This window comes from Carya illinoinensis, chromosome 3, assembly GCF_018687715.1.
Source record: "Carya illinoinensis cultivar Pawnee chromosome 3, C.illinoinensisPawnee_v1, whole genome shotgun sequence".
Classification (NCBI taxonomy): domain Eukaryota; kingdom Viridiplantae; phylum Streptophyta; class Magnoliopsida; order Fagales; family Juglandaceae; genus Carya; species Carya illinoinensis.
This window is the reverse complement of record NC_056754.1, coordinates 42641289-42650378: the sequence shown is the minus strand read 5'-3', so window position 1 is coordinate 42650378 and position 9090 is coordinate 42641289. Positions and strand designations below refer to the sequence as shown.

Below are 9090 nucleotides of genomic sequence, written 5' to 3'. Positions count from 1 at the left end.
AAATATAAATGATACGATTTTAGAACATGATTTCTTGCATATGAAATGTTGTACTCATATCTTGAACTCGATTATTCAAGAGGGTTGAAAGAATATGATCAATCAATTACACGAATTAGTGGAGCTGTGAAATATGTGAAATCATCTCCACAAAGGTGGAACACATTTAAGCAATGTTGTAACGGTGAGGATATTACTTATAAAAGTAGTGTATGCTTAGATGTACAACTCATTGAAATTTCACTTATATGATGTTGGATAGAGTTGAAAAGTTTCAAAAAGCATTTCAACGACTAGAGGATGAAGATTCGGGATATGATAAAAGCGTTAAAGAGGATGATAGTAAGGATGATGATGGTGTTAGTGAGTTTAGTAAAGGAGGGGCATCCAAGTTGGAGTCTCCAACCAAGGATGATTGGGATAAGAGTGGATTATTTGTTAAATTTCAAAAACTTTTTTACGATATAACATTGCGTTTCTCGGGGGCCAATTATGTGATCACTTGCAACTATTTTGTATTTGAGCTAGCGACAATTCAAGCTGTACTTAATTTGGAGTGTGTGAAAGGCGCCTCATAATTTGAGGACAATGACATTTAATATGAAATTTAAATGTGAGAAGTATTGGGAAATTTTTGAAAAAATGAATCTTTTGTTGCATGTTGGGTTGGTTCTTGATCCTCAATGTAAAATGTGTTGTCTAGCATTTTGTTTTGAAAGAATATATGAAGATAATAGGTCGAAAAGTTCTTATGTTAGTTGATCGGGTTAAAGATGCATTGACTTATTTATACGATAGTTATTGTGAAAATGACGGAAATGATCTTAAGGCACAAGATCAAACTATGAGCCAATTAAGCCAAGGAGGGGTTAGTACTATAAGTTCAACTGCTGGGGTAGGTCAAGGTGATTTTAGATCATTTATCTGTGCAAAATTTAAAAAGCATTTGGAGTTGGAGAACTCATTGTAGAGTAAATCTGAAGTGGAGAGGTATTTATCTGAAAAATGTAAAGAAGATGATGTAAAATTCAACTTGTTGACTTGGTGGAAGGTTAACTCCATTAGATACTGCGCGCTTTCAAGAGTTGCGCAGGATGTTCTTGCAGTTCCGATATCTATAATAGCCTCTGAGTCAGCTTTTAACACAGCAAGTCGAGTATTTGATCCTTTCCGCAGTAACCTATCTCCACTTATGGTAGAAGCCCGCATCTGTACACAAAATTGGCTCCATTCTTCTTCTGTCCCAATTTACATTTGCACTTTAATGGATGATGTTGAGGAGTTTGAGAAATTTGATACTGGTATGTAACATCTTTCACATTTTCTTTAAATGTCTCTAAAGTGTATATCATATTAATAACTTGTTTTAATTATTATGTTTTTTTTTCCCTATTGTGTAGAGCTCATGGAAGATCTAGGGAGTTCTTCAAGACCTATTTCTTCGATTGGAGATGATCAAATTTAAGGTAGGTCAACTTGTATAACATCTTTCCTTAAGTTTTTTGTTTTTTGTTTTTTTTTTTTTTTTTTGTCATTTAATGTAATTACTAACTTTTTATTTGAATTAAGTGCTTAATTTATTTTCATACAATTGCAAAGTTTGTTGAATGGACCATTGAAGTTGGTGGCTTAGTGCATAGCTATTTGTTCTAGACTCTAGTTGTAAAAATTTTTATTGAATGTTCTTATAATTTGGACTTCTAATTTGGATTTGTAATTTAGACTTGTAATTTATTAGACTTTTAGACTTATAATTTGTTGGATGGACTTTTGGAGTTGTAATTTAGACTTTTGAAATTTGGACTTGTCATTTTTTGAACTTTTAGACTTGTAATTTAAACTTTTGGAAATTGGACTGTTAATTTGTTGAATTGTTGGACTTTTGGACTTATTTTATTCCGTACCAGATTTTTCTTTTTTATTGCATTTTTTTTTTTTTTTTTGTAGTTTTTGTAGTAGTTATATTTATAAGCTTGTAGTAGATTTTTTTTAGTAAAGCAGATTTTTGTAATAGTAACAGATTTTAGAATAAAAATATAAAACATATTTTTTTCAAAAGCAGTTTTTTTTAATAAACAGATTTTTTACAAATTTACATTTTATGAAAATTGAAAAATAGAAAAATCAAACCGAACCGAACCATAACAGGTAAAATCAGACGTAAAACGTAAAATGTAATCGATTTTTGAAAATGTAAAATTGGTACATACTGGTTCGGTCCTAAATTTTATCTAAAATCAGACGTTTACACTCCTATCTAATTGTATGTGAGAATTAACAAGACTTGATTTTTTAGAAAATTTTAAAATTAAAATCTCTTACAAATCAAATATTTTATATTGATAATTGATTGGAGTTTTTGAATTTAAACAAATTCTCAAAAAAATTAACTTTGTACTTTTCATCCTTGTAATTGAAAACTAGAACGGTGTAATTTGTGTTTAAGTCTTCTCATAATTTTGAATTAAATAAATATGGCATAAACTCTAGTTGATAAATTCCCAAGCTATAATCGATTATTAGAATTGTATATTTTTTATTGATATTTTATATTAAATTGGGATTTTTTAATTAAATAATTAAGGAAAAAAATACAGTTTCCAATTTTTTAACTTATAACTAATAATTATAATAGTGTATTTCATATTGATAACTGATTAGAATTTCTGAATTATAACAAATCTAAGAAAAAAATAACTTATAACTTTTCGCCACTGTAATTGAACGTTAGAATGATGTAATTTTTGGTAGGATCCACTCGTAATTTAGAATTTTTGAATCAAATAAATTTGAGAAAAATATTTGAGGGAATTTTCTAATCTATAATTTATAATTAAAATGGTGTATTTTATAATAAAAATTGATATTTTGGGGAATTATTGAATAATATAAATTCTGGAAAAAATAAAAAAATTAATTTTTGTGATTTTAATATGTTTATGGGTATTTAACTTAATAATTGATATTAGTTAATGAAAAATATATTCATAAATAATACTCAATCATTATAAATATTTTTCAATAATTGGTGAGGCTAGCCCACTTTATCAAATCCTTATAAAGAGTTAAAACCATCTCATCTTATTTTTATGTCTAAATATACAAATCTTTACAAACCAATTAATCTCATCTTCACTTAAAGATCTCACTACTATTCATAGATAATCTTATCTGATATCATCTGACTATCCAAATTGGGCCTAAATTTTGCATCTTTCCACTACATGTGTACGAGGTACTATATTTTCGCTCTCTGTTCTAGTTTGAAGAAGAATGATCACCCCTCATAATATATATTACCTGGGTTAGAAATGGAATTCAACCCTGATAATATATAGAGTTGTGCTATGCTGCCGCCCATCAATGACTGCTGGGCGTGCCACCTAGCACAATTTTGTGTTTTTATTTTTATGTTCTTTTTCTTTTCATATTTTTTTAATATATTTAAATATATATTTTTTTTAAAATATATCAATACACTAAAAATTACTTTATTAATCATTAAGTAAAAATAAAAATATATATTTTTTTATGAGCGGTTATTTGGAGTGGTAACATTAGTACGTCATAGTAGATTTATTCTAGTAGATATCACGGTGTTAGAAATGGAGTTAATTCCTGTTCAGATTTACGAGAAATATGGGCAATATATGTTCATAAATGACGTGACGTGACAAAAGATATTCAATACATATTTCATACTAGAATCAACTTCCTTTTCTTTTGGAAAATGCTTTTTGCCAACGCGGGGGAGTCGCCGTGCAGTCGATGCCAACGTGGCAGGAATGAAACGGTTTCGTTTCACTTCAAATTTGTATTGCGTTTTACACTTCAATTTCTTTCTTTCTTCCTTTGTATTTTACACTTCGATTTATTTCATTCTTCCCTCTCCCATCTTCACGCTCGTGACTCACTCCATTCAACCCGCTCGTGACTCACTCCATGAACTTGTTCAACCCGGACCACTTCGCACTCGAATCGTATCTACTCAACCAACAAGAAATCTAATGCGAACTCTTCCAGGTACCGCAGCACCTCCCGATGACCCGGAAACTCACTTAGGTCCCCGGAAACTCACTTGGATCCCCACCCTGTTTTTCCAGAAATGGGTAATCCAAGAAATCCATGAACCAGCTTCGAGTTCGCACCAGTACTACCGTTATCGGATTTGCCACTGACAAACCCACCCCCTCTCTCTCTCCTTCCCACAGTCACAAATGTTAGCCATTTCACAGATCAATATTTTTTTTTTGGCTTTGTTTTCGTGGGGTTGGGAAATGGTTCATGGGTATGTGATTTCGTGGGGTTGTATTTTGGTGCAGCAATTTTGTGTAGCAGATCAATATTCTAATTTTACAGAGGAAGGCACATATTTTTTTTTTTTTTTTTTGTGAGCTGTGAAATGGCATATTTGAGTTTTGAAGGAAAACTAATGGGAGAGATGGGACAATTGAGGAAGGGGAGAGAATGGAGAGAAGAAAAGGATTTAAGGACAGTGAAGGAAGGAAATCGATTGAGTAAAGAAGATGAAGATGGAGTGTGCTGTGGGGAAGACGAAGAAATGGGTCTGAAATATGAACTCTCGAACGATCCGGTGGCCTTCTCTTTTAAGCTTACGAGTGGCGAGTAAGCCGGCCATGCCAACTCCGATCACTGCCACTTTTGCAATACACAAGAAGAGAAAACATCATAGCTTTTACAGTGTTCTGGTAAGAAGAGAAAACAAGAGAGCACAAAGAAGAATAGCTCTCTGCGTTTTTTTTTTATTTTAATTTATAAAAATTTGGCTGACGTGGCATATTTTACTGGACAACTCCCTACTGTCCCTAGCAGGACTGTTTTCTTTTATGGAGGTCAAAGATGCTTTCTACTTGTATTGTCTAATTTTGAGAGATGTAATATGCAACACTTATAATAGCATTGTAAATCATCGAAAGAAGACTTTCAAACAATGAGGACCATATGTATAGGTGTTGAATATATCTTTGGAACCAGAATCCATTTATAATAAACTGAGTGGTAGATGTACAGATAGCCACCTAATGTACCACATTGTTAATCACTCTTTTCTGAAATTTGAAATCGCTGTTTTTTTATCTTTTGGTAATAATATGTTGCTTTTTATTTAATTTGGAAAGCAGAAAGTTGAATTGTTACAGTTCCTAGCCATTGTTCTGCAATACAAGCAAGCACTGGTCAGGACATCCACCCTCTCTCTCTCTCTCTCTGCACTGTTCATAAATGAATTGTATGATGATGATGATTCTGTTCATTGGCACCTGTCAATATTATATGATGATGCTAGGGCATCTAATTTCGCTGCTCTTTGATTACTGCTGTTCTTTTTTTTTTTTTTTTTTTTTTTACACCTATTGTCCACAGCTTTTATACAACTATTGTCCACAGCTTGTTCCAGATCATCTTATGCTTGGCAACCAGTCAATTATTCAGATGTCACAAACAATGTGGAAACTCAAATATGAAATATTCGTTTAGATTTGAAGCCGAAGTAAATGATTTTCTCAAAGTATTAAGAAGTTGGTTGATTCTATATCTTGAAACATTTCATAGAAAGTAACTTCTAATTCCCTACAATACTCGAGCAATTGCTCGTTTCTGTTCTATTGCATACCTTTACACCTAGTCCCAAAGCAAGTAGGTTTCAAGATGCATCAATTAAAGCCTAAAGAGGGAAAGGAGTCGGTTATACATATCACATTCATGGCACAAATCCATCATCTTTACCTAACTTCTCATTGATTGCACTGCTTGTACTGTTGCAATTAGTTGAGCCATAACCGTAGCATATTGAACAGCACTATGTTGGGAAGAATAGCTGTCTGCAAGACCATAATCAGCAAAATTTGGTTCTATATGCACAAAATGTCCCGGTAATGATCTTTTTGACAGAGCTTCTTGCCATATATCAACAAACTCTTCCATGACTTGCCTGCCTTTCTCCATAGAAGAAATGGGAAGATACTCAACCTGAAAACAACAATAGAGCAATAAGGGTTCACCAAAATAAAGTTACTCCCCAAATTTACCCATTAATCTAATGTAGATGGTCGAAGCATCATATAGCACCAGAGGGGAAAAAAAAAGGAAGAAAACCACTCAAGTGTATTTAGGATTGCAGGACCATAAATATGTAATTTGGTGAGAGAGATAGAGAGAGTGAGGGAGAGGGGGGGTTTTCAGAACCACTGTGGAAATGCTCGCAGGATCAATAATCTTAAATGATGTAGGAGTTCGTTAAAGACCAGAATAAATCCAGTAACCTCAGGGCATCAGTAATCACTTCAAATCCATGTGGATAAAGGAAAGACCAATCATTCAGCAGGTTGGTAACCCAACAAGGTCCATGCTTCATACTGTGACAAAATGTCAATCCTCATTCTTCGAATAAAACTTGGGACTAGTCTCATATTGTCACCTTTCAACTTCAGCTTCTACTCCAACCTCTATGATTTTTTTTTTTTTGATAAGTTATCTTTTACAAGCCAGTTATTCCTGTGGTAACTTTTCTGACACCTCTATGATTTTTTTTTTTTTTATCAGTAAATAAGAGCTTTATTAAAAATAACTCCAACCTCTATGAAATTCTCCAACAAAGATCACCAAAACAACATCAGTAACACATTATTAAAAAATTAACATGCCGCACCAGCACATTTCACATTTCTTTCCACATGGGTATAGTTAAAGAGAGTCAAAATATGATATCTACATGTCCAAAACTAAACCTCAATTTGAGCAAGCATTCAAATTAATAAAAATGCACTTGCTACATCAACAAATTCCATAACTGTCCAACAGAAGCTTCATCAGTCAAACCCCAATGCACCTTAATCCATGAGATTTAAAATAGTAAAAAATAAACAAAATGGATGCCAACGAATCAGTAAGAATGCAATTCAAAAATTTACCAAAGGGTGGGAACTTAACAACATTGGTCCAGTACCTCCATAACTATCCCTCTCAAATTCTCAGAATGAGTAGGAACAACTTTTCCCACTCTCAGCTGAAAGTCACCAAGTTGATACTGAAAGCCCTACACATAAACACGACACATAAGCCTCTTAAACCAGAACAAATTCAAAAATCTCTACTAGAGTTGCCCGTCAAGTGGAAACGAGTTTCAATGATTGATACGACAAAAAACCTTTTAAGTTTTTTATTAACAGTGTCTATTTCTACATTATAAATTTGTAATTGATAAAAATTATAAGTCGATTGAAGGAAGGAGGAAATGAACATCGAAATAAAGCGCAACGCGGGTTTTGTAAGACTGAAGCTTCTCCATCAAAGTCTGGATGGAGGAGTCCGCCTCGAGAACAATGCGCTGCCCGCGAATTATGAGATAATACTTGTTGGGCTGCTCCGGAAGCGAAATCCCAAGAAAATCACGCGGAAACTCGGAAGCTTGCGTCGGCTCTGGTGAAGGCAATTTTTATTAAAATTCCAGAAAGTGAGAAAACTAAAATAGAGGAACGAAATATGGAAATCCTGAGCACAGAAAACATTAGAAAGGGAAAATGCAATGACCTCGGGTATGGGGCTTGTAGAAGGTGAGAGTGGCTCTCCATCGGCCTTCTTTGACGCCGTTGATGCTCTCCACGCACTGCGAGACTTCGCTGAGGATTTGGCTATTCACGGTGCTTCCTGCATTGGGCTGCCAGTGCAAAACCCTAGAGAAATGCCCCCAAACAATAACAAAACATAATTTCACATTTGTATTGCTTTATTCTAATGGGTTTCTCGAAAGAAATTTTCTTTTATGTTTTCCAAAGCCAAAGAAAAATTTATTGAACGAGAAGAAAAGAAATCGCTCACTCGTTTACCATTTGAGTGGCATCTTCGTTGTGTGGAGAACGTGACTGAAAGAGTGGGGAGCGCGTTCTGAGAAAATACCGGAAAAGGCAAGGTTAGTGGAAGTCGGAGCCCAATCGGGGCTAACGGGGTCGAACGTGGACGTTTAGACAATTTTTAGGGCATTCAGGATCTCCCGAGTTTTTTAACGAACAATCCACAACCAAACTAGCGAACATTTGTTAAAAGTCACTGGGCGCCCGCTACCCCGCCCAGACCCCGCATGGCCGGGCGAGATTCTTATATATATTTTATATAAGAAATAATAGTTATAGTAGTAATAGTGTAAATATTGTATAAATTTTTTAAAAAAATATAAATTAATATGAGATTTATATGAAAAAAAATTAATTTTTTAATCGTAAATATCACTCTTTGTCAAAACGATTACGTAGTGTTTATACATTCTACGACTATATTTAACATTACTCATATTATATATTTATGCATATTTATAAATATATATTATTAGTTTTAGAATTCTGTTACATATAATCATTTTTATATGTATTTTGTACACTTTATTGATGTGATTAATCAAAATATTTATTTATATTAAAACAAAAGTGACACAACTAACCATATTAACAAAGTGCACAGAAAATAATAGAAGTTACTGCACGTAGAGTTTTTATCAGTTTTATTATATATAAATATAACAATATGTTTCAAGTATGTCTAAAATATATATATATATAATAAGTATATAGTTTTTACTTAATGTAGTCTTTATATTTTACCTAATGTAGTCTTTATATGGAAGGTTGCAATATAAGAGTTAAGCAATGTGGAACTTTTTGTAATTAGGAAATTATTATAGATTATTGAATGATACATTTCATATAAAACTTGATTCAACTCATAAATCATTGATATATGTATATATAGACGTTATAAAGATATTAGAGGAGTCAAAATTTATTTATTAAAATTCCTAAATAAGGTTATAAAATATATAATAATTTATTTATTTTATCTGGATGAAGCAGTTTATGAACAAGTTTGAACTCACTTGAATATTAAACGAAATGTTCATGAAAATAAAATCCAATTGGATGAAAAGTTCAAACTTGACTCATGTTCAAATGAAAATCAAACAAATAAAGTTTGACTACCCATTAATCATTTCAGCTCGACTCGTTTACAGCCTTACCTTCCATGAACTCCACATTAATGTTTTTAGGTGCTGCAAAAAGTCAAATTCCTTGTAGTGATTGC

General features: G+C 32.8%; 2 protein-coding genes across 5 annotated transcripts; one reads left to right on the top strand and one right to left on the bottom strand.

Moving 5' to 3' along the window:
• Nucleotides 1-251: 251 nt before the first annotated feature.
• On the top strand, nucleotides 252-1465 carry LOC122304815 (zinc finger BED domain-containing protein RICESLEEPER 2-like). Its single transcript, XM_043117078.1, has 4 exons — nucleotides 252-542; nucleotides 704-895; nucleotides 1052-1301; nucleotides 1401-1465. Exons 1-4 carry the CDS (start codon nucleotides 252-254, stop codon nucleotides 1463-1465), a joined length of 798 nt encoding a protein of 265 aa, XP_042973012.1.
• A 4026-nt stretch (nucleotides 1466-5491) lies between these two features.
• LOC122304291 (mediator of RNA polymerase II transcription subunit 20a-like) lies at nucleotides 5492-8098 on the bottom strand. Of its 4 annotated transcripts, none has more exons than XM_043116471.1 (5): nucleotides 7837-8098; nucleotides 7549-7691; nucleotides 7259-7437; nucleotides 6965-7054; nucleotides 5492-5988 (listed from the first exon to the last, which is right to left on the bottom strand). In XM_043116471.1, exons 1-5 carry the CDS (start codon nucleotides 7845-7847, stop codon nucleotides 5746-5748), a joined length of 666 nt encoding a protein of 221 aa, XP_042972405.1. In that variant the 5' UTR covers nucleotides 7848-8098; the 3' UTR covers nucleotides 5492-5745. The 4 variants fall into 4 exon arrangements, with proteins under 4 accessions (XP_042972405.1, XP_042972404.1, XP_042972406.1 ...); XM_043116470.1 differs by having other exon boundaries at nucleotides 7845-8098; XM_043116472.1 differs by having other exon boundaries at nucleotides 6965-7045; nucleotides 7845-8098.
• Nucleotides 8099-9090: the final 992 nt, after the last annotated feature.

Bases quoted from the DNA above. Each gene is read 5' to 3' on its own strand.
- LOC122304815 (XM_043117078.1), top strand. From the start codon at position 252: ATGTTGGATAGAGTTGAAAAGTTTCAAAAAGCATTTCAACGACTAGAG. The intron at 896-1,051 runs GTAGGTCAAGGT...ACTTGGTGGAAG, and splicing joins CTATAAGTTCAACTGCTGGG to GTTAACTCCATTAGATACTG. The intron at 1,302-1,400 runs GTATGTAACATC...CCTATTGTGTAG, and splicing joins GTTTGAGAAATTTGATACTG to AGCTCATGGAAGATCTAGGG.
- LOC122304291 (XM_043116470.1), bottom strand. The intron at 7,055-7,258 runs GTTCATTTCCTC...GTTTATGTGTAG, and splicing joins GCGTTGCGCTTTATTTCGAT to GGCTTTCAGTATCAACTTGG. The intron at 5,989-6,964 runs GTACTGGACCAA...TGTTGTTTTCAG, and splicing joins TGAGAGGGATAGTTATGGAG to GTTGAGTATCTTCCCATTTC.